This window comes from Limanda limanda, chromosome 9 (assembly GCF_963576545.1).
Source record: "Limanda limanda chromosome 9, fLimLim1.1, whole genome shotgun sequence".
Lineage (NCBI taxonomy): Eukaryota > Metazoa > Chordata > Actinopteri > Pleuronectiformes > Pleuronectidae > Limanda > Limanda limanda.
In genome coordinates this window covers 390,001-414,008 of record NC_083644.1, presented here as the reverse complement: position 1 = coordinate 414,008, position 24,008 = coordinate 390,001, and the positions used below count along the sequence as shown (strand labels likewise).

The 24,008-nt window shown below is 48.0% G+C and overlaps 2 protein-coding genes across 2 annotated transcripts; one reads left to right on the top strand and one right to left on the bottom strand.

Annotated features, from left to right (window-relative positions):
• The first annotated feature begins 50 nt into the window (after positions 1-50).
• c9h19orf25 (chromosome 9 C19orf25 homolog) lies at positions 51-2,873 on the top strand. Its single transcript, XM_061077972.1, has 3 exons — positions 51-208; positions 574-729; positions 1,785-2,873. Exons 2-3 carry the CDS (start codon positions 594-596, stop codon positions 1,964-1,966), a joined length of 318 nt encoding a protein of 105 aa, XP_060933955.1. The 5' UTR covers positions 51-208; positions 574-593; the 3' UTR covers positions 1,967-2,873.
• A 2,041-nt stretch (positions 2,874-4,914) lies between these two features.
• Positions 4,915-22,780, bottom strand: apc2 (APC regulator of WNT signaling pathway 2). Its single transcript, XM_061078054.1, has 13 exons — positions 22,640-22,780; positions 21,538-21,628; positions 20,566-20,944; positions 19,797-19,905; positions 19,602-19,715; positions 19,385-19,459; positions 13,435-13,524; positions 12,942-13,350; positions 12,185-12,283; positions 11,934-12,073; positions 11,239-11,433; positions 10,754-10,968; positions 4,915-10,426 (listed from the first exon to the last, which is right to left on the bottom strand). The coding sequence occupies exons 1-13, from the start codon at positions 22,778-22,780 to the stop codon at positions 4,915-4,917; spliced, it is 7,569 nt and encodes a 2,522-aa protein (XP_060934037.1).
• Positions 22,781-24,008: the final 1,228 nt, after the last annotated feature.

Genomic DNA, 24,008 nt, shown 5'->3' with positions numbered 1-24,008 from the left:
TTGTTATCGACACGTTTGTAGTTTTTGTTTCCGTGAATCCGGTTCAGATCCCCGCAGATCCACGGAACTCCCACCGGAGCCACCGCAGCTCCGCAGGGACCGGAACCACCGGACCCACCGGAACCACCGGACCCACCGAGAGACAGCGGACCAACCGGACCCACCGGAGCCACCGAGAGACAGCGGAGCTCCGCAGGGACACGACACGGTGAGACCGGACCCACCGGGCCTACCGGACCCGGGGCTCGGGACCCGGGGCTCTGACGCTGCAGAGCAGGAAGCCCGGTTCACACACAGCAGCTAGCTCCGTTAGCTCAGTTAGCTCAGTTAGCCTCCAGCACCTAGCAACATGTCCATCTGGTATAAACCTGTTCTGATCAGTTCTGGTGGATTTGTTTTCTTCCGCGTTGAAGAGTCGTTTTCTTTATATTTCCTCAAACACTTGTTCAGACTGAAATACTCGTTCAGGACAAATCATTGAAAGTTAATTTTAAAGATAAAACACAGAAGTCTGGAGCTTCCCGTTGCATTCTGGGTATTTGGTGTCACAGGTTCTGTTTCCTGTGGTTTCAGTTCTGTGTCCGAGGGTCCCCATGATGAACAAAAACAAGAAGAGGGTGGTTCTGCCCAGCCGTCCGGACCCCCCCACTGTGGACCAGATCCTGGAGGACATCAACAGAACTGCACCCAGCGACCCAGTGTTCAGTGTCCTGGAGCGGAGTGGACCGGGTGAGTCCAGCTGGGCCCGTCCAGGGTCTGTCCTTCAGTTCACCAGCCGTCTGTCTGTCTGTCCTGTAGTTCACCACCTGTCTGTCTGTCTGTAGTTAACCACCTGTCTGTCTGTAGATCACCACCTGTCTGTCTGTAGTTGACCACCTGTCTGTCCTGTAGTTCACCACCTGTCTCTCTCTCTGTCTGTCTGTAGTTGACCACCTGTCTGTCCTGTAGTTCACCACCTGTCTCTCTCTCTGTCTGTCTGTAGTTGACCACCTGTCTGTCTCTCTGTCTGTCTGTAGTTCACCACCTGTCTGTCTGTCTGTAGTTCACCACCTGTCTGTCTTGTAGTTCACCACCTGTCTGTCTGTAGTTGACCACCTGTCTGTCTGTCTGTCTGTCGGTTGACCACCTGTCTGTCCTTCTGTTGACCATCTTCCTGTCTGTCTGTCTGTCTGTAGATCACCACCTGTCTGTCTCTCTGTCTGTCTGTAGTTAACCACCTGTCTCTCTGTCTGTCTGTAGTTCACCACCTGTCTCTCTGTCTCTCTGTAGTTGACCACCTGTCTCTCTCTCTGTCTCTCTGTAGTTGACCACCTGTCTGTCTCTCTGTAGTTCACCACCTGTCTGTCTGTAGTTGACCACCTGTCTCTCTGTCTGTCTGTAGTTGACCACCTGTCTGTCTCTCTGTAGTTCACCACCTGTCTGTCTGTAGTTGACCACCTGTCTCTCTGTCTGTCTGTAGTTCACCACCTGTCTGTCTGTAGTTAACCACCTGTCTCTCTGTAGTTCACCACCTGTCTCTCTGTCTCTCTGTAGTTGACCACCTGTCTGTCTCTCTGTCTGTCTGTAGTTCACCACCTGTCTGTCTCTCTGTAGTTCACCACCTGTCTGTCCTGTAGTTGACCACCTGTCTCTCTCTCTGTCTGTCTGTAGTTCACCACCTGTCTCTCTGTCTCTCTGTAGTTGACCACCTGTCTGTCTCTCTGTCTGTCCTGTAGTTAACCACCTGTCTCTCTGTCTGTCTGTCTGTAGTTGACCACCTGTCTGTCTCTCTGTCTGTCTCTCAGACGTGTCTCGCCCCTCGGACTCGGACGTGGACGTGAAGTTCCTTCAGTGTCGTCGGTTCGTGGATCTGAACGAGCGGCTGCAGGAAGCTCGAGGTCGGCTGCTACGACAGAGGGAGGAGCTAAAGGCAGCGGGGGAGCAGCTGGTCAGAGATGTGGAAAAGGTCAAAGGGCAAACTCTCTGACTCTACAGCCTGGTGGCTCCACTGACTTTCTCTGACCTTTGACCCCGACACCGGGGGGGCTACAGGAGTCGCTGTCATCTGACCCACAACATTTCTAAACCGATCATTGGGACTGACAGACTCTTATGTTGCATTCAGGTACAAACTAAAGTGTCGGTGTTTTTGCTGTTATGCAGCTCATCACCTTACATGTACCTTCCATATTTTGAGTTTCATAATCTTTCAACTTAACGCACTTCACAAGAAAACACAGAGAAACAAAAGTGTATAAATCTGACAACACATTTAAAAATGCTGCAAAGTGAGAACATGTCAAAGTCTGCGACTCTGTGTTGTTGTGTCATGTTCAGTGTTAAGGAGCCGGGCAGTGAGTGCTGGTTCTGTCCTCACCGGGCCTGAACAGATCCACACGACAGCGTAATGAAACACGTCACTCTTTATTAGATGAAAACATATATAATGAAACACGTTGCTCTGCCTCTGTCACATGACACGGGCACGTCCTCATTCACACAAAGGGCTGAGATCCATTTATGTGTTGAACTGACAGATTTGTGAGACGTTCAAGGTGATGTCCCTCAGAGTTCATGTTTCTGATGCAGACAAAACAAATGAATGTAAAGAATCTCAGTCGGCTGATGAGCCATCAAAAGTCCAACGTACAGTAGTATGTGTGTTGAGGAAGTGATTGAGTGAAGAGACTGATCTCAGCCGGTGGGAACGAGGACGCTGACGGGGACGGGGACGGACTTCGGGACCTTTTGATGGAACTTGATTCCCGTTCGTCTCAGCCACAGTTTTCCTTGTGGGGCTGTTAAAAGGATTTTCACCAACAATCTGTTAAAGTTTAGTAATTCAACTTTCAGTCATGAGCTTCAATACGATCAAATAAAGTTTGTGAAATGATGACCAGAAAGTTTCTTATCACCTTTAAACCTGTGAACTAATCAGAAACGTGTTTGTAAATGTGTACAAATGTTGTTAAATGTTACATGTTATTTCATTTTGTTGAATTTATTTGAGTTAATATGTTGAACAGCTCATCACACTGTATGTCAATCCATGAATTGATGAAACCATAAGTTGTTATGATCATGATGTTCAGATTAACACACGGGACATTGTCCTGCTGTGTCTCACATGGACTCTGACACTTTACTAAGAGGCTGCAGGAAAAGATCCAGAACATCTCCAGAGACACAGACTCGGACATGTTTTCACATCCAGAACATGTGAGGAACGTGAGGAACTTCTTCAGACTGAAAACCACTTTAATGTGAGAAACAACCACAGACTTTGAATGTCATCATTTCACAAACACACACTTTGACTCCTGTTAGAGCTCATGTGTAACGTCTGAGTGTCTTTCTGTCTTAATGACCTGAAGACAGACCTGGACGGTTTGTTTTTAAAAGCTACTTGGTTTTCTTCATATTGAAAACATGCTGTGGAATCAACAGGTTAATACAGAAGGTTAAACAGCCCCTCAGGGTGGACTCTGTCCGTCCTGTCTTTGTCTCCGAGCACATGGACGAGTGAGGGAACAACTACAGAGAATACTCATCGTATTAATGTTCGACTTCTTCTCCACCTACCGCTACTTTAACAGCAACACAGGAAAGCAGATATTAACACGTTTGTAAAGACTTCCAGAGGACACGCCCACCCGACCACCATCCAATCAAATCATCTGTTCAGCTCCTCACAGGAAATACTCCAACAAGGCGCGTTGTCGCTTGGTTCATCTAACACACACACTTCATAGCATTATAGGTCTTTGCTGCACAATAATACAGGTTTGTAGTAATGCTCTCGTTACGGCGGAGTAGCGACGTCATTGTCATCCAGTGTGTTTACAGTCAGTGAATATATTAGCATGCTGTCAGGGAGCAACACTGGGAAGCTTGGAAGGTTTTGTATATATGAATGATATTCACAACACGGATTAAGACACAGAGGAACCAACGGTTGAAAAATAACAGTATCCGCTGTAATATTTACTAATGCAGTGATGGAAACAGTCCAGTCCCCTCTAGAGTGAGATGATGCTCATCACATCTCTGTATATAAGTTTGGACAGGACTCTAATAACTGAGATTATAAACTGCTCGCAATTATATTGAGGCATATTTCGAACTTTATTCCATTTCGTCTACAGCTCCCCTGGAGTTAGTAATTTTTTCTTAACCGAGTATAATTTTTTATCATTTTAAATTTAATGTCTATCCTAAATAATGTAGTTGTTCTTTTTACTTCTTGCTTGTGCATCTACCTGAATCTTCGCGAAGCTTTGAGGATACTTCTACAGTGAAAGTGAAAACACATCAACCCAAGAACCAAAGGAAACTGGTTAATTTCAAAGTAATAATGCAAATAATTTGAAGGAATGTTCAATCAAACATCTTCCCTCGGACCCAGCTGGACTCTGGAGATGTTAACAGTGTCTCATATCGAGTGATGAGGCCTTGATGTAAAAAATACTTTACATGTGGGTGTGTTTGTGTCCTTTGTGAAAGTCAAGCTGAGCTTTCACTCTAACGTTTGCATAATATTGTTCTTGTTATCGATTCTGTCCTGGAGACCGATGGTGACTCATGTGCTGAAATCAAGTTCATTGTCTTTTGCTTTATATTTTCACTACATTTCTACCAGGCAATGAATATTCTACAAATACAAAAAAGTACAAAAAGATGCACTTCCTACTCAGGGGAGACTTTTCTCTGAAGTGCATCTCTACAAGTCACTGTGGGTCCGTTCATGTCCGGCCTGTCTTGATGCAAACATCCAACCCTGTTCGAATGGAAGCTATGATCCAACTTGAATGGAGTGAATGGGGAAAGTAAAGGCTGAATATCCGAGGTATAGGGACCAGCGCTCTCCTCCTCTGTCCACCTGAGTGTTTGAGAGTTTGACTCAGAATGGAGTCGTCCTGTACTTCACTGAACATCCTACGACTCGCTCTTCTCCGCTGGCTTCTGGTTGATTGTGGCCGCTTGGCTCTGAGCGTCCTGCAGGCAGCCGGCCTTGGGGCTGGGGGTGTAGTTGAACGGGGTGACCCGGACAGCCTTGCTAGGGGAACCGTGGCGGAAATGGACAGCTCCGCCCACGTGGCTGTCTGATGTTCCTGTAGATCTGGTGCTGTGGCCCCTCAGGGAAGCGTCTGCATCACCGTCCTGGAGGAGACTCCCTGGGGCGGCGCTGATCTTCCTGAAAAGGGCGAGTTGAGCCACTTCCGGCGCAGTTTGGACCGGGGAGGTGCTGGAGTTGGTCTTGTTATTGGTGAAATCTTCTGTCTGGACGGTTGCGTCACTTGTCTTGCGAGATGCAAGTAGAATGGTCGGCAGTTTTCCTGGAAGCGCTGGCAGCTTTGGCTTTTCCCCGTCAGGAGAAGGCACCAGAGGTAAAGCATTCGCTGGCAGGGTGCTTCTCAAGATCTGAGGAACATCTTCATCCCTGATTCTCCTCCAGGTCACTCTGTCGTTCAGCCGGGACGAGGATCGCTGGCCTTTCTTCTTCGTGTCATCCTCGCTCTTCGCTCTTCCACTTGAATCAGATGACGAAGAGCGGAGGGAGGAACGGCTGGTCACTCTGCTCAGTACATTAATGCTCGGGGATGATGCGTGACGTTTGAAGGTATCGGTGTCTTGTTGACGCCTGACTCCGGACACCCTGCCAGGCCCGGTTCTCTGAGCCACCCTGCAGGGGCTCTCCGAGCTCGTCCTCCTGGCTTGACGTCTGCCTGACAGATCCCTTTCACTAGAAGTCGCTCTACAGAGGGCTGTGGACTGCTTCTGAAGGCAACAGTCAGGTCTGTGGACTATCTGAGCTTGTCCTGGACCTTTGACCTGCACCCTTCTTGGGCCTTGCACAGCTGCCTTCAGTTCCTGACAGCGGGAGGAGCAGAGGAAGACGGCTGAAGCTCCAGGAACTGCTCTGCGGGGAGATCCACTCTGGGATCCAGGCATGTTGCGGACAGATCCATCACGTCTCAGCACAGGCTTTGATTCCTTAATGAAAGTCAGCTGTCTCAAGAACCCACTGCGATCAGTCTCGCCAGCACTGGAGTGGACAGACGTCATCCTAACCAGGTCAAACCGGTTGGGGGGTAGAACCCTTTTCCCATGGACCTGACTGGTTTGTCTGGTGGTTGTTTGATCAGTCACGAGCGGTGACAGAGGTCGGGGTTGTCTGCCTGAACTTTGCATGAAAGGGATTCGGACAGGTGACTTCTGAGTTTTAGGTGGTGGTGATCTTTCATTTTGATTCACAACAGGAGATCGTCCCTTCCTCTCAGGGGGACTGCTAGCTGGTGTGGCGTTCTTTCTCTGGATGGGTTTATTGGTCTGAATCGGGGATGTTATCTTCCTCTGACTCTGTTTGGAGGCTGTAGAGCTCTGTGACGATCCAGAGGATGAACTTTTTGGTATCCTTGGAGGTGGAGTAGAGCTCCTCTTTGGCAAAGACAGCTCTATGTCCTGGGGACGGCCCAGTCGGTGAAGGCTCTTCGATCTGTGCTGCGCAAGATTTGGGTTCTTTGGAGCATCTGTCTTTGTTGGAACTTTTCTGGGCGGAGGTATTTGTGATGGAGATGTTTCTTTTTTTGGTGTATAGATCACCGTCCTGCCTCTGAAAACCACAGGTAAGTTTGCCACTGGCTTGCGTTGTGCGAAGTCTAAAGGTTTATTGGCCTTTTTGTCTTTAGCAAACTTCTTTTCTTTGGGTGTAAAGCTGGAGGTTGACGTGAAGGACAGGACTGATTCCGTCTCCTCAGAGGATGGATCTTGAGACTTGGATGCCTGCAGCCCACTGACAACACAATTAGCCCCTTCCTGAATGGCTCTCCATTCGACACTGTTGAGGTCGGAGTCTCTGTCCCAAGCCGTGTCATCACTATCCATTTCCTCGTCCATGTTCCAAAGATCCGATGCTTTTTGTTTCTGAGTGTTTTCAGCTTTCTTCCTCCTGGCAGCCAGCCTCCTCCTCTGCTTGGGCATGGCAGACGTTATGCATTTCTGAAGGAGGTCATCCTCTGAATCCATGCTGACGGAGCTTGGTGAACTCTGCTCTTCATACTGGCTGTGAATAGTCATGGACTTTGTTTGTTGCATCATATTCAGTGTTTTGTTGTGTCTGTTTTTGTACCATATTTGTTGGGCTTTTGATTTGTGATCCTCAAACTCGGCATCACTCAGTGAACTAAGAGAGGAGCTGAGTGAGTAACATCCCAGAGACTCATCCTTCATCAGATTCTGTTTAATCCTGTTGAATCCTCTGGCCTTGGATTGGGAATTATCCAGCCTGCCAACATTGGTCATACTCCGGGAGAGAGTGTTTCGACTCACTTCCCTGATCTGTCTTCTACTCGTTCGCTTCAATGTTTCATCAAGTTCGTTATTGTCATCGTAGAAGCTGTTACTGTCCTCTGAAGACTGCGTCATCTGTCGATATATGGTGTTTCCTCTTTGTGATCCCACATTAAGGTTCCCTTCTGTGTTCTGCTGTATGACCGGCAGGTCCAGTTTCCTGACGGTGCCTTGACCTTGCCTCTTCTTCTGTTGGTTTGGAGAATGATCACGATTCCTCTGGCTGGCCACTCGGTCCGCCACCTCTTTGCTCTGCATCAGGACTCTCTGAGTGGGAACCACATGTTTGCTGGCCCGGTTCATTTTGATCTCAGGTGGGTAATTCATCCTGTTGGGTTTGTGGAAGTGTGAGAATATCCTCAAGTCTTCGATCCTCTTTTCCTCATCGTCGAGCACTTCCTGTTTGTTCATTCCTTTAGCTGTGCAGTCCTTAGCCCCCCTCTCTTTCACTGGATACTGAAGTGTTTCATCACTTAGCGATGTCGTGCTGGAGAAGTTAACAGGTGTACCTTCTGCAGAATCAGTGAAGGATGAATCGTCAAATTTGAAGTCCTTTTGTGGGATGACAATTCTTCTTCCAGGACACATTTGAGTTTTGCCATTCGGGAGCATCATGTACACAGGAAGATGAATCTGTTTTCGGGAATTGAGAATATGAGAAGGGATTGTGGTCATCATGGAAGGTCTTACTTTTCTGAACTTGGAGGGCATTGCTGAGTTGATGCATTCCTTTAAGATCTCGATGTCATCGTCCGAGTTGCCCTCACTGTATCGTTCCCCGTGGTCCAGTCCGTGCTCGTCCTCATCAGGGAACGGAAGGTTTTTGTCGTTTTGCTGGAGCAGGGGGGTCAGCTTCAGCTCCACCTCTTTCTGTATGTAGTGTTCATGGAGAGGCAGAGCACTTAAGCTCGAAGCACAAGAGAAGTTCTCAGTTGGTTTTTCCACCGTGAAGTAGATCATTGTGTCCAGATCAGGAGGAAGATTAAACCTTTCCTTGGAGTCTGTGATCTCCATGAACTTCCGCAGGCTGCTCTCCCACTGGCCAGCGCTTCCTGAGGTCTGTGTCTCTGTTCCATTCGACTCAACACAACATGGAGTTTTACTTCGGCTCGGGGGCATTGTTTGCCCTGGACTGTCGGGGAGATCGCTGGGACTAATCGTCCCGTCAATCATCTCACTGCATGGATCGCTTTGGACTGAGCTGTCTATAGAGGGAGAGTCAAAACTGCCCAGGGAACTGACTGAGCTACAGCGGCTCATGATCAGGGGTGTCTCATGGATGTAGTTCTCAGATGAACTGGATGGAGATCTGTCATCGAGTGCAGGCGGTGAAGCTCCTCTGAGGAAAACCTTTTCCCTTTTAGCAGGATGAGGGATTTCAATCGGCTCCGTCTCTTTGCTCGGGAAGGTTTTAGAGTCGGTCATCAGCAGCTGGCTGTCGCTCAGATCCTCCAAAGTTTCATCCTCTTCAGTTCTCTCCATCACTTCTCCATCCTCCACCTCAATAATTTCTAAAGACGAGTCGCTCTCCAGCTCATTTTCACTTTGTCCGTCCAGCGCCCCGTCCCCAGAAGAGAGGGAGGACAGAGAGCTGCAGCGGGAGAAGCAGATGGGTGTGTTCTCCACTGAGTACTTCTGGACTGTCTCCATCGTGGCGATGGTTGGACTTCTGGTGGATGCCATCGGGGAGAATTTTGTAATGCTCCCCCCGGTCATCACCGTGGGAACCCATGCTTGCCTCCTCATCGCCTGGGCAGCCTGGACGTTGATCGATGTCTTTGCGACACCGAACGTGGCCACACTCTGAATGAGAGGGACCTGCTGATAGGATGGAGACAGTTTGATTGAAGTCATGCTGACATCGGAGGAGACTTTAGTGGATGCACTCACTGGTGTTTGTAGGGGTTTGTCCTGGTTCTTTTCTAAATCTGTGTCGCTTAGCTCTAGAGCCGTCACATCTTTGTTGTCCACAAAATCTCGCTCTGGAATCTCCTGCTGGTGAGTCTCAGTCAGGACAACAGGTCCAAAGTTCAGGTACTCTTGATGAGCCACCTTGAGATCCAGCTGGTTGGGTCGTTTTTGTACCATAAGGGCTCTTGGAGCAGGTCGCATCTGGTCTTTGCTGCCACAGTAGCCATCACTGGTGCTGCCACTGTTCAGACTGTCTGTGGAGACACTCTTGTGGGCGGTCTTGAGGCGCAGGAGGGCGTGGGCCCGGCTGAGACGCTCTCTGTGGGCCAGGCTGCTGGTATCAGACATACGGCAGGGCGAGCAAGATTTAGCTTCATTGAGATCATCCAGTCCGTAGGGCCAGTCTGCCAGGTGATCCTCAGAGCTGAGGCTCAAACTGTCCTCCGAGGACGTGTGCATGGTGATGTCGTCCACTAACCTGTCGATCTTGGCAACTGTGTTGGTGATCTTCTTTGCTAGCTTCTCTGCAGCGGCTGATACCACATCGTCAGAGGGTGCGTGTCTCTTCTCCATCAGCGGATGTGTTTCTACATCCCTCTCAGGTTCGTGGTCCCTCTTACGAGGCTGGTTCTGCAGGAAGTTGGAGTTGCTGAGGAACATGGACAGCATGGAGAAGCTGCCAGTGTCCAGGCTGCTGGAGACGTTGGGAGCCTCATCATCATCAAAACATCCAGAATCAGAAGCATAATCCTTCACCAGACTCTCAATGTGGCGAAGTGGCTTGTTGAGGGTCAGGTGCTTGGGGCTCTGTTTCTCAAGGGTGTCAAAGGTCTCCGCCAGGTGCTTGGCGTCCAGCTCCGCCTCCAGAGCCTTCTGCTTCCTCATGTAGAGCGAGGGCATGCAGGAGCCAGGGGAGACCAGCGCTGCATCCTTATATTTCAGGGGTCGATTGGTGAGGAGATTCCTTAAAGCTGCAGCGCTGCCCATGGCTATCATTTTGTGCTTAGAATGGATGAGGTTGCGCAACATGCTGACTGCTCCGAGGTCCCACAGCAGCTCCTGGTCTTTGGGACTCCGAGCTGAAAGGTTCCAGAGCGTCCCGCAGGCGTTGCTCACGATGGTCAGGCTGTGGGAGCGCAGGTGCTGCAGCAGAGTCTGGAGGCAGTTATGGTCCCGGAGGATTTGCCTGTGAAGAAAGAAAACAACAAAGATCTTAATATATAAATATTTTATAATGTCTAGCTGTTTAAAGATTGACAGTGATTTTGCAAATTTTGCAAACAGATCACAGGTAAACATTTGCTACGTGGAAAATTAATTTACTTGACTAATTTTTTTAATGCACAGAACACAAAAGGATGAAGTCAGGGCTTCTCAGTCCTACTTAATGGATGAAGTTTGACTGAGTTTTGGTTAAAAGCTCCCAAAAGACTTTTTTCTGTCACCACAATTTCCTCCGTCATAGTGAAAAAGCTCCAAAGTGACGATGTGTGGTCGAGTCTGAGAAACGGACCTGTAGTCTTCTCGTGTGGCGACCAAGCTGGACACGTTTCGTAGGATCCCGCCGCCGCTCTCGATGATGGCGAGCGAGTTGGTCTGACATCGGTACGTCAGCGTACTGACCAGGAATCCCAGGGCGCTGTCCACGGAGCAGATGGCCACCTTGTTGTCCACGCTGTGCGCCGACAGGTTCCACAGAGCGCTCAGGAGACTCTTCAGGGTCGACTCCTGCACAACCGACAAACAGGGTTATATTCAGTTTAATAACTTTATTATCTTATCTGTGCAAAGATGCATGAACATTAGTATTTCAACATCACAATCACAAACATTTCAAAGAAGTACAGTAATAAGGAGAATAACGTATAAACATTTGAATTGTTTCACTCTGGGTTTTAAATCTCAAAAGAACAGATCCTCTTCACATCATCTCCTAAAATAAATCTGTCTCCTCTGACCGTGGCATCGACTCAGTGAGGGTTGGTTTGTTTTCCTCACCTTCGTGGCCTGCAGGGCGCAGGTCATCAGCGCAGACACGCATCCGATGTCCCGGAGGACTCTCTTGCTGCTGACGTCGGCCCTCCAGGACAGGTTCCTCAGGATGCTGGAGACCACCTGGTGGAGCTCCTCGCTGTCGGAGGCCAGCTGGGCCACCAGCGCCTGGAGGCAGCTCTTCTTCGAGGACAAGGTCGCCTGCGGGACGACCAACACGGATCAATCAGATTTTAATCTCTCTACATTAAGAGACACGTCTTATTCTACAGCAAATAACTTCTTCAACAACATTAACAACAGTGACGACAAGAAAAACCGATTCAGCTGAAACAACCTGGAGCGTTTTTACTCTCGATCCGATTCTTCCAGAAAATAGTTTATACAAAGACGATCAGTGACTGTAAACAAAGATGGACGACACGTCTCCATTTCCTCCAGAGAAGAAGCCAAAACATCTCAGATACCAACACTGCCCCCTTGTGGGGATGACATCATTTGCAGAGTCTGAACTGTGGTATCAAGGTCCCGCCCAAACACGTTTATGACCGATCATGAGTCTCATGTCCCATCTGTTAATATGGAGGAGGAGGGTTTATGATCTTGACTGCAGCCAGCCACCAGGGGGCCAACGAGATGATTTAGCTTCACCTTTGGGAGCTGACATGTCGTCCATCTTTATTTATAATTTTAGTTTGTACCTTGTTGACGACGTCTCCGAACGTGAGGTTGGTCAGAGCCATTCCTGCGTAGCGCCGCAGCGCCATGTTGATCGGATCGTTCTGCGTTCCGTACATGTCGTGGTCCAGGTGCGTGAGATCCGCCACCACCTGCAGGCCACCTGGAGAACCACACCCAAACATCAGTCTGCTGTTCCCCCCGACACACACACTCAAACACGCTCAAACACAAACACACACACACACACACACACACACACACACACACAAACCTAGTTCGTTCATGGCCCGGCGGTACTCCTCCTCGAAGGAAAGCTTCATCACGGCGCACATGGCCTGACAGATCTGAGGGTCCACGGGTTCTGGAATATCTGAAGATATAAAGAAAATAAAGGTACTATTATTACATTTTAATATTTATTATTTGAATCATTTAGATTTATTAGAATTTTTCCATTTATAACATTTTGTCATGTTGTCTTCAATCCTTGTCCTTTATTTTTCAACTCATTATAATTAGAATGAACCAAGTTGAAGTCTGTTACAGTTCATGAAACCCGTCCGTCCTGGAGGAGACAAGGAGACGAGGAGACAAGGAGACAAGGAGACGAGGAGACAAGGAGACAAGGAGACAAGGAGACAAGGAGACAAGGAGACGAGGAGACAAGGAGACAAGGAGACGAGGAGACAAGGAGCATGGAGACAAGGAGACGAGGAGACGAGGAGACAAGGAGACGAGGAGACAAGGAGACAAGGAGACGAGGAGACAAGGAGACGAGGAGACAAGGAGCATGGAGACAAGGAGACGAGGAGACGAGGAGACGAGGAGACATTTGCTGGTGAAACTCTGACCTTCAGTTAACGTCTGGTTTTAGTTCCTTCTTGACTTTGAGGATTCCGACTTTAATTCAGTTTTTGTAAAAGATTTAAAGTCACAGTTTCAGGTAGAACGAGCTTGATGTTCTCCTCTGACGGTTCCGTCCTGCTGCTGGTTTCGGTTCTTCTGTGTCTACGGAGAACGTGACTCACCGGTGGTTCTGGTTCCTCCCGGGGACGGCGTGGAGGCGTGGCTCTCGGTCCAGTCCCAGCCGCTGTCGCAGTAGGTGCGGACCTGCTCCAGCATGTGCAGGACCCTCATCTCCCGCCGGGCCTGGCCCTCGTCCTGCTGGCAGTAGATGATGTTGTGGAGGGCGGCGCTGGCTCTGGATTTGGCCTCTCGGCTGCACCCCCCCGACGAGCCGCCCGTCGTCGTGGTCTCTCCGGCCCCCCCTCCACCACCCGGGGCTTCGTGCAGGATCTGGACCAGCAGGGGGACGCAGCCGGACTTCCTCATGGCGCTGCAGCTGTCCTGAGAGCTGGACATGGCCAGAAGAGTCCGGGACATCTCCTCCTTGTCTCTGTTGGCGAGCATGGACAGCAACCAGAAGACCATCTCCACCTGAGGACGTCACAGAGCGTTAGCTTCATCATGAGGAGAAGCTTTATTAACGTGAGCAGCAGGTGTGATGGGGTGTGTGGTCACCTTGCTGCCTCCGTCTGCAGGAGCGTCGGATCCTGCTGCAGCCGAGGAGTTCTCCGGTTCACCAGCAGGGGGCTTCTCAGCTCCAGACAGCTGAGGGAGAAGGAGAAGAAGAAAAGGACGGTGATGATGATGATGTCATTATCACCGTGAGACATGAAGCTCCTTCTCGTCCCTAATAATAATAAAACCAATGAATGTGTTTGATCCTAATTGATACGGAGTCTGAACATGGAAGAGAAGCAACGAATTATTATTATTGTTAAACTCAACTGTTTAAAACAGTTTAACATCTCAGGTTATTGATCAAGTGTTCGTTTGAAGTTTGGATGAAATCCAACGAAGAAAAGATCAGACTGATTTAATTTAAAAGAAGACAACCACACACACACACACACACACACACACACACACACACACATTTATACTTCTATCTTTCTGTCGTCAGCTGCACATTCAGATTTTAATCTCTGGAAAATCTAATCTTATCGACCTTACTCACCTAACCTTAACCTTAATGGTATTTCTGTTTATGTAAGTCCCAATAATGTAATGTAAAAGATTAGGTCCCCACAAGATGAGTAATACACACACACACACCTTCATTTAAATTCAGACTGAAATCCTCTGAGAGTCGTTTTAGAGCTTTCATTCCTGTCACCATAGCAACGCCTCTGGGTGTGATATGTGTGTGTGTGTGTCTGTGTGTGTGTGATCCAAAGACCTGCAGACAAAGAGCGTGTTTGTGTGTGTTTGTCTATCTATAGTTATGAGGCCAATTTTGGTTCATTACCATCATTGTGAGGACATTCTGGTCCTCACAAATTCAATCGGCTGGTTGAGGGTTTGAATCCGTACCATGTCAATGAGTGTCCGCACACAACTAGAGAGTGTGCGCTTGTACGTGTGTGCAGGCTTGTGTGTGTGTGTGTGTGTATGCATGTGTGTGTGTGTGTGTGAGTGTGTGTGTGTGTGTGTGTGTGTGTTCCTGCAGTAACAAAGGAGCTTGAATGCTTCCTCTTCTTCTTCTCCTGGTGTTGAACAGACTGAATCTGTGGCTCTGATCCAAACCTCCATTCAACACAACCTGCTGCTACATCAACACAAAATGGACGCCGCTGAGCGGAGTCGCAGGATCACATGAATTCAGCTGTTTCCTGTCAGACTCAGTTTCATGATTCATAATAATCTGATGATCGATGATGAAAATCATCAACAATCAATGTATGTTTGAATTTTTCTGTCTCAAGTTAAATTATTTCCATGATTTCCATGAGGAGGAGGAGGAGGAGGATTAAGAGGAGGAGGAGGAGGTGGATGAAGAGGAGGAGGAGAAGGAGGAGGATGAGGATTAAGAGGAGGAGGAGGATTAAGAGGAGGAGGATGAAGAGGAGGAGGAGGAGGAGGAGGAGGAGGAGGAGGAGGAGGAGGATTAAGAGGAGGAGGAGGATTAAGAGGAGGAGGAGGAGGAGAAGGAGGATTAAGAGGAGGAGGAGGAGGAGGAGGAGGAGGAGGAGGAGGATTAAGAGGAGGAGGAGGAGGAGGAGGAGGAGGAGGAGGAGGAGGAGGAGAAGGAGGATTAAGAGGAGGAGGAGGAGGAGGGGTGATGTGAGTGAAATGAGCCATCAAAGGTTCATAGCTTCACGTCTCTGCTCGTTATTCTCAGAGGAACCAGAGCAGAGACCGTCGCTGTGCCAGATCCACTGCCTAGCAACAGCCAATCACAGCCCTGAGACGGGTGGAGGGCGTCTGCTTAGCAACGGGCTGGGGGGGGGGAGGAGGGAGAGGAGGAGGAGAAGGAGGAGGGAATATAAAGTGAGAAGTTTTAATAAAGAACCTGAAGAACACAAATGTTTAGCTTCTGGATTTATTCCGTAATTAGTTAAAAATGTACTTAATGTTTGGAACATTTCAAAATAAAGATAGTTAAAGATATTTATTATGGATATATAATATTTACACATATGCTTTTCAAAGAGCTACTGGTCCTCTGAGGTCTCACCGTTATTATTTCGTTATTTTAAATATTTTTTAAATATAATTTCTATAAAAATATTTTTGTGTTATGGTTAAATTGACACATATTTGATTGTGTTGTTGTCTAATAACTTTACATACTTTGTGTTTTCTTCAGTAAAATAATGAAATAAATAAATCTTTAGGTCAAAGGTCAGGTGAGTCTAAACTGATGAATAATTATGAGCTCAGACGTAAACAATGATTTTTTCTCCACCAATCAGCATCAAGAGAACAGCTGACTGGTTTCACTGCAGATGAGAATCTGAACCAGATCCAGATCCAGATCCAGATCCAGACCCTGAACCAGAATCTAGCGACTCGACACAAAAACAAACCACAACCAGACTCAGAACAAGATCTGGGACCGTGGGACTAAAACCAAGAGTTCTGTTTCAAACACAAACTAAATCTGTTGCTTTGTTGATTGATTGATTGATTGATTGATTGATTGATTGATTGATTGATTGATTGATTGATTAATTGATTAATTGGGGTTTTGTTGATCATGTTGATACAATAAATCAGATGATCCTTGTTCTCGCTCCGACATCTGAACCCTGAACTGAACCTGAACAACAAGTCCAGCAGCCGAAGACTTCAACCAATCAGCTGCAGCCGCTCGGAGACATGGAGACAAACTGGTCCAACCGGAAACATGTTGAACTGAATGAAGGAATGACTAGTCCAGAGACAGCGAGAGAGAGACAGAGAGAGACACACAGAGAGAGAGACAGAGACAGAGACAGAGCGAGGACAACACAGAGAGAGACAGAGACAGAGAGAGACACACAGAGAGAGAGAGAGAGGACAACACAGGGAGAGACAGAGAGAGAGAGAGAGACACAGAGAGATACAGAGACAGAGAGTGGACAACACAGGGAGAGACAGAGAGAGACAGACAGAGAGAGAGACAGAGACAGACAGAGAGAGAGACAGAGAGAAGACAACACAGACAGAGAGAGAGAGAGAAGCAGAGATCTGCGGTGGTTGATCCAAGAGAAGGACTGAGAGGAATCTGAACATGAAGTCAAAGCTGTGAAACCGGTTTGACCAGAAGCTGAGGATGAGTCACCCGGAGGAAACTGTTCAGGACGAATCTGCAACAAGAGACGAGGAATCTAGAGAAAAGCGTGAAGTCAAAGACGTGAAGGTGAAGCTTCAGCTGGAGAAGAAGACCATCAGCCCGCTGACGCTCCTCAGAGACGACCTCAGCCAGTTCAAAGACGAAGTGCTGAAGGTGTTGAAGGACACGAGGGCGGAGCCTGAGGCCCGTCCGTCCAATCAGACGGCAAATAAAGTAAGTAGCAGCGCGCTCAGTCTCCTCAGAGACGACCTGAGAGAGTTGAAAGAGGACGTGAGCAGCATCTTCAGCGTCAACTCATCCAGAGACAAAGACGTGAAATCTGCGGTGAAGGCAGCGGAGAGGAGCTTCAACCCTCTGAGCCTCATCAGAGAGGACATCTCCAATGTCTTCAGACTCGCTCTGTCCAAGGACAAAGACAACAGAGACCTCACGGCCCAGGAGGACAAAATAAAAGTCCTCAGTGCTGAGAGAACCGACGACCGCTTTCTGAGGCTGTTCAGAAGAGACCAGACTCTGAGGAGCAGTGACCGAGCGGAGGACGGACGGGAGGATCAAAGGACGACTTCGGAAAAGAACCAGGACCAAACAGACGATGGTTTCACAGGACAACTGTCAAACAGTGAAGATAAGACCAAGACCATGGAGGACCAATCAGAGGAGAGCGATACCAAGACCATGGAGGACCAATCAGAGGAGAGCGATACCAAGACCATGGAGGACCAATCCGAGGAGAGCGATACCAAGACCATGGAGGACCAATCAGAGGAGAGCGATACCAAGACCATGGAGGACCAATCAGAGGAGAGCGATACCAAGACCATGGAGGACCAATCAGAGGAGAGCGATACCAAGACCATGGAGGACCAATCAGAGGAGAGCGATACCAAGACCATGGAGGACCAATCAGAGGAGAGCGATGGGGACGATGAGTCTGAGGGGAAACCGACCACACGTCCAGCTGAGGAGACGAGATCAGGTAGGAGCTTCTCATGAGCTGCTGACACCAGGAGGAACTTCTCCTGCCTGGGTCCACGCTCAGGAAGTCCCAAGAAAACTAAACAAATATTTTATTATTATTATTATTATTATTATTATTATTATTGTTATTGTTATTATTATTATTATTATTATTATTATTATTATTATTATTATTATTATTATTATCATAATATAATATATAATATCATCGTTTATAAATGTGAATTACTTGAATTATTACTTTGCTGCCGTTTTATAAATTCTAATCACGTCCTTTAGTCCAAGAGATGAAATGTTCTCTGAGCTTCTTCGACCTTTAACCCTCAGATTCAAATTCAGTTCATTTCTTTAACCAAGTGAACGTTTGTAAAAATCTGAAGAAATCACAAAAATGATTCATAAGGACGAACAACCTGAAAACATGAAGTGTCGTGTGGAGCTTTAGAAAAGATTCCAGAGCAGCGATGAGCCGGAAGAAAAAGTTATTACAACTGTTTTAAAGTCGTGTTCCTTCTAAGTGTGTTTGTCTGCAGCCGATCAGAGACGTGACCACGACTCTGTGGAGCCAGAGGAAGACGAGAAGAAAGGAGACGAAGGGTCAGAGACTCTTCACCTGGAGAATCTGATCTCTGAGCTCAGCCTCATCAGTCTGAGAGAAGACGAGGACAGGAGGTGAGAGGAGCCAGGGAGACAGCTGAAGACATCCAGCACCAAACTGTTCACTAACTGTCTGATGTTGTCCCTGCAGAGACGAGCCGGGAGGACAACTGTGGTCGGTGAAAAACTGTAAGAGCTTTACTTTTATTTCTCTCTGCTCCACATGAAAGATTTGATCTAATATTGAATCTGCCCGTGTGGAGAGTCTTTAATGAACTCTTCAGTGTCGTCTGCATAGAGTCACACCAGGAAGCTCCTCGGCTCGGACGCTCACACGGATGTGAAGGTTTATCTCCTCCCTAGATGTTACATAGAAGTGAAAACTGTAACTGAACTTTAAAAAGTTCATCACATCATCAGTAATCAGATTACTCTGCAGTGATTGGACCTCATCAACAATTGTTGTGTCTCTAAAATCCAAAAGAAGAAGTGTCTCCTCAGTTCTCTGGATCTGAGCTCCTGTATGAAGTGTGAACACCAGAGGATCCTCCACTGATTCCAATATTTAAATTGTAATTCATTTTCCACAAATGTTTTGATCAACCTTCCTTGTTTCTCCTCCACAGTCGCCATTTATTTGACCTTTGACCCGAGCACTGCCAACTCAGAGCTGCTCCTGTCCGCCCACAACAGGAAGGCGACTCGCGCGTGGTCAGACAATCGCTACCTGGAGAACATGGCCCGGTTCGAGAGCTGCCCTCAGGTCCTGTGCCGGGAGGGGCTGCTGGACTCGGTGTACTGGGAGGTGGAGTGGAGCGGCGGCGCCGACATCGGCGTCGCCTACAACAGCCTCTCCAGAGCCGGAGAGCCGGCGAGCTGCCTGCTGGGACACAACCAGAGCTCCTGGAGTCTGGAGTGCTCGGAGGACAGCTACACGCCGTGTCACAACAACCTGAGGTTCCAGTCCTCCTCGCCCCAGCCCTTCACCCGCAGAGTCGGGGTGTACCTGGACTGGGCTGCAGGAGCTCTGTCCTTCTACTGCATCTCACAGGACGCCATGGTCCTCCTCCACACCTTCAGCTCCACCTTCAGCCAGCCGCTGTACCCCGGCTTCTGGGTGTGGGCCTACGACGGCTCGGTGTCGCTGTGTCAGGTGGAGCTGAACTGGGAACGCCTGCTGCAGTGAGTCACTGTGTGTGTGTGTGTGAGTGTGTGTGTGTGTGTGTGTGTGTGTGTGTGTGTGTGTGTGTGTGTGTGTGTGTGTGTGTGTCTGACCTGCAGCTGACTCTCCTGACTGCCTCTGGTCTCCTGCAGCTCCGTCTCCAGCTGCTCCAGACGAGCAACACGCACCTGAAACACACACTCAGTTCACATCCAGATGTTTCCTCCAGCAGCTTCTCTGTGTCACAACGCTGTAGTGTGAAGTAATAAATGTATCTGTAGCTTCCATGTTGAAACATGTTTTGATTCACTCTTATGTTTTAAAACTCGCCTGCGTCCTGTGAACGATCTCGTCACTGGAGCCGAAGCGTTCCTCCATCACAGAGCGAAGCTGCTGAGCCTCGAACTCCAGCTGCTGCCGGATCAGGTCCATCTGCAGGGAGAACTGAGGCCGGGGTCAGAGGTCAGGGGCTGCAGAGTGTGTGTGTGTGTGTGTGTGAGTGTGTGTGTGTGTGTATGTGCTCACTGTGTCGATGCGGGGCAGCTGCACCAGTCTCTGCGACAGCGCCTCCTGCTGGCTGAAGTACCAGCAGCGCTCTCTCTCCTCCCGGTCGATCTCGCCCAGCAGCTGGTTCCTGAACACACGCCCCCTCGTTAACCACCGGGTTGTGAATATGGACGATACAAATAAAATGAGATTTGATCTGACGTCAGACGTTATCGTTGTTTGTGAAACACATAAAGATGGATGACAAATCATCTTGGTTGCCCCCTGGTGGCTGGCTGCAGTACAAGTCATAGACCCTGCTGAGGTGCCACGATTGACATCGCAGACCGACTCGTGATTGGTCGAGAGCGTGTATGGGCGGGACCTAGGTGAAGGGATCCCTCCACCATCAAACAGACTCTGACTGCAAGTGAGGTCATCGCCACAAGAGGGCAGCGTTTGTATCTGAGGTGTTCCTGGAGAAGGTGGAGACGAGTCGTCATCTTTGTTATGAGAACAAACTGATTCACAGCTCACAGGTCGTCCAGTGTCCACTTTTAAAATCTTTAAGATCTTTAAGATTTTTAATATTTTTAATATTTTTAAGATTTTAGATTTTTGATTATTATCAGGGACGTTCTGGTTTCCTCTCCTTGTCAAAGACTCTGAAATCACAGATCCTCTGAAATCCGCAAATCATGTTCAGTTTAACGTTTAGTAAAAAACACGACTTTAAATCTGCTTCAATAGAAAATCCGTGTAATTGCTCCTCAGGGTTTATCCTCTGGAGATCAGGAGCACGGCTCACCTCTCTTTGTACAGCTCCTCCAGGTGATGGTCGCTCTGCCGCCCGTCCGCTCCACTGATCACAGCTGTTTTGGGCGGGGCTCCGTCCAGGAAGTGATGCGGCAGCATGGCGGCGGCGGCCTCGCCCGCCGACACTGCGCTCTGACGGGACGCCGCTCGGAGCGGACTCCTGGTCCGACCCATCGCAGCGACCGAGGAAGAGGAGGAGCATGAGGAGAGAGGCATGGCCAGGTGATCGTCTAACTCCGCCCCTCGGATCCCCTCTGCACCCGCCCCTCCGGCGCCTGTGAGCCCCGCCCCTCCCAGACTGTCCGGCAGCAGCCGCAGGTTGTGAGGTTGGTGTTTGAGTTCATAGTAATTAGTGAGGTCCATGTGGAGCTCTGAGGAGGAAGAGGAGGAAGAGGAGGAAGAGGAGGAAGAGGAGGAGGAGGAGGAAGAGGAGGAAGAGGAGGAAGAAGAGGAGCAAGAGGAGGAAGAGGAGGAAGAGGAGGAGGAGGAGGAAGAGGAGCGTCATTCATCATCACCTTTAACCACGAGTCAGAACCAGGAAATAACATCTGCAGAGGCAACAGTTGTGTATTTCTTTTCTTTGTGTGTTAACTCGACAAACAGACGTTTACTGGTGAAGGTGAAACAAATAATAATAATATTTCAATAACCGTGAATTAATTTACTGTCCAATTGATTTCAAGTGAAAACATCCGAGAGTCTTTGACCTCATCAGTGACATCACACTTTACAAGCTGTTTTACACACACACCCAAACACACACACACACACACACACACACACACACACACACACACACACACCTGCAGTTTGAGTTAATTTATTTTGTCCAGACGAACTCATTTATTGTTTAAGTGGATTTATTCTTAACGAGGCTGCAGCCAATCAGGTTAGTGATTGAGTGGATTCATTTCTCTGTGAGTTGATTGGTCCACGTGGAAGCTCATCAGAGACGACCTCTGACCTTTGAGTTGATGCAGGACGTCGCTCCTCCCTGACGACGCCAGAGTTCCCGCCTCCTGCTCCAGTTTGCTCTGCAGCTGCTTCAGCACTTCCTGTTTCAAATCACAGAGACACAAGGTCATGTGACGATCACTTCCTGTTTGAGATGTGACGACGCAGATGAACAAAACAAAAAATCAGTTTGGTTTTAATTCGTTATTTGATGAAATAAAAACAGGAAGAGACGTCATGATTGACAACTGAGACTGACTCAGGATTGGTTGAGAGCGTGTAAGGGCGGGACCTCGATACCACGCACTCTGACTGCAAATGATGTCATCACCACAAGGGGGCAGCGTTTGGGTCTGAGATGTTTAAACTTCGTTTCTGGACGAAGTGGAGACGAGTCGTCGTCTTTATTTACAGTTTATGACTCATACTAATGAACAGTTTGAACCAGGACGTCTGACGTCAGGTTGTCAAAGACGTCAAAATCCCAGTCACTTCAAACATAAAGAATCTGACACTGAGGTTAGATTATATATAGATATATGTATATAGATATATCCTGTTGGTCTGATGCAGGTGAACCAGTCTGAAAGTCTCCGACCCCCCCCACATCCCGATCTGAGCTCAGTCTGATAATCTGGACACGTGACTGTGTGACAGGATTAATGTTCGGCTGCCTCGTGGTCCTGGGACTCCACAGGATTCTCTCTTATTAGGATTATTTCAGTTGATTTATTGAGTTTCATATTTTTATATCATAGAAACGTCACTTTGGAGGAAAACAGATATGTTTATTCTTCATGATCTTTTCATACTGACAATTTTTTCCAGAGCAGCTTCCGTCGCCATGAAGTGTTTTCCCAGACTCATATGAGGTCACTGTGACCTTTGACCCTCAACTACCAAATTTGAATTAGCTCGTCCATGAGTGAATACTTTTATTAACTTTGAAGAAATTCCCTCAAGTCCTTCTTGAGATATTTTGTTTACGAGAACGGGACGGACGGAAAACACGAAGCCTCCAGCCACTAGGTGTCGCCAGCGCGGAGGAAGCATGAAGCTGATCTCCACACGTCACGACAACACTGCCCCCTGGTGGCTCGTCTGACACTCACCTTCATGCCGCTTGTCTCCGTCTCCAGTTTGGACAAGTGGTTGGAGTTGTCCTCCAGCTCCCTCCGCAGGTGGGAGTTCTCCTTGCGGAGCGCCTCCACCTGGTGGGCGAGCTGGTCGTAGGAGGTCACGGCGTGAGCCATCTTCACAGTGTGCAGCGCCCCCTGCAGGAACACACAGGAGGTTAACCAACGGGTGTCTACAGACCGGCTCAGACACAGATCGGACACAGATGAAGAGGTCGCAGGTTTAATTCTGAGCTTCTGTTGTCACTACTCAGGAGAAAACCAGATTCAAGGAATTGGCAAAAATGTGACGATTCAATAGTATTGCGATACTGAAAGTATTGCGATTCGATTCTGCGATATATTGCGATTCATGTCCCCCATATTATTCAAAGGCATTACACAAAATGAGGAAAATAAGACTGCTCAACTCACTTCAAATGTCACATTTAATTCTGTGAACAACATTGTCTTCTACACATTAACTGAAGTGCAAAAACTTTGTCCTTGAACATTCAGGACACAGGAGCTTTGTAATTATCTTCTGAATAGGAGACCTCTCACATGAACACTGAGCTCCCAGCACATAACTTACAATTATTTAAATACAGTAACATGAAGCAGACATAATAGAGTAACATAAACCTGAGAATAATCATATAAATAAGAGTAACCTAGAGCTTCAATCAAATTGAGAAAAATAAACAAATGTGTACTACTAGAGTCCAGTCCAGTTGGCTGCAAGGTCATGACCCAAAATGTTAATTTCATTTGGGAATATTGGCATTTTTGTTCAGAAAAAGGAGTTGGTCAACATGCTCAGATGTTAAAGTTCCTCTGGAACGTTACTGTATCTCCTGCAGTGGAGAACATCCTTTCCTCAGACACACTAGGTATCTTTTAAACTCTGAAACTCTCCTCGTCATGCTTTGCCAGCCGGGGGCTGTTCCTATATAATTATAAATAAAGTATTAAAAAAAAAAAAAAAAAATTGAAATACTTTGTGCTACAGTATCGATAGTATCGCGTGCGTAAAAAATCGCGATACTGAACAGAATCGATTTTTTCCCCCACCACTACCAGATTCCTCCTCCTCCTCCTCCTCCTCCTACTCCTCCTTCTCCTCCTCCTCCTCCTCCTCCTCCTCCTCCTCCTCCTCCTCCACCTCCTCCTTCTCCTCCTCCTCCTCCTCCTCCTCCTCCTCCTCACAGTAACCCTGATCATGTTATTTAACACGTTACATAAATCCGTTCTGCCTCCACTTGTCTCCTGAATCTCAGTCTCTTTGTTTCCACTGAACAGAATGGTCGTATTTATTATTCTAATATAATTCATTATGGCTCCTGACAAACTTCCCTTGTGATAT

Excerpts from the sequence above, each read along its gene's own strand:
- c9h19orf25 (XM_061077972.1), top strand. The coding sequence starts at position 594 with ATGATGAACAAAAACAAGAAGAGGGTGGTTCTGCCCAGCCGTCCGGAC. Across the intron at positions 730-1,784 it reads CCTGGAGCGGAGTGGACCGG|ACGTGTCTCGCCCCTCGGAC; the intron begins GTGAGTCCAGCT and ends TCTGTCTCTCAG.
- apc2 (XM_061078054.1), bottom strand. The coding sequence starts at position 22,780 with ATGGCTCACGCCGTGACCTCCTACGACCAGCTCGCCCACCAGGTGGAG. Across the intron at positions 13,525-19,384 it reads GTCAGGAGAGTCAGCTGCAG|CTGTCTGGAGCTGAGAAGCC; the intron begins GTCAGACACACA and ends CTTCTCCCTCAG. Across the intron at positions 10,969-11,238 it reads GCGCCCTGCAGGCCACGAAG|GAGTCGACCCTGAAGAGTCT; the intron begins GTGAGGAAAACA and ends TCGGTTGTGCAG.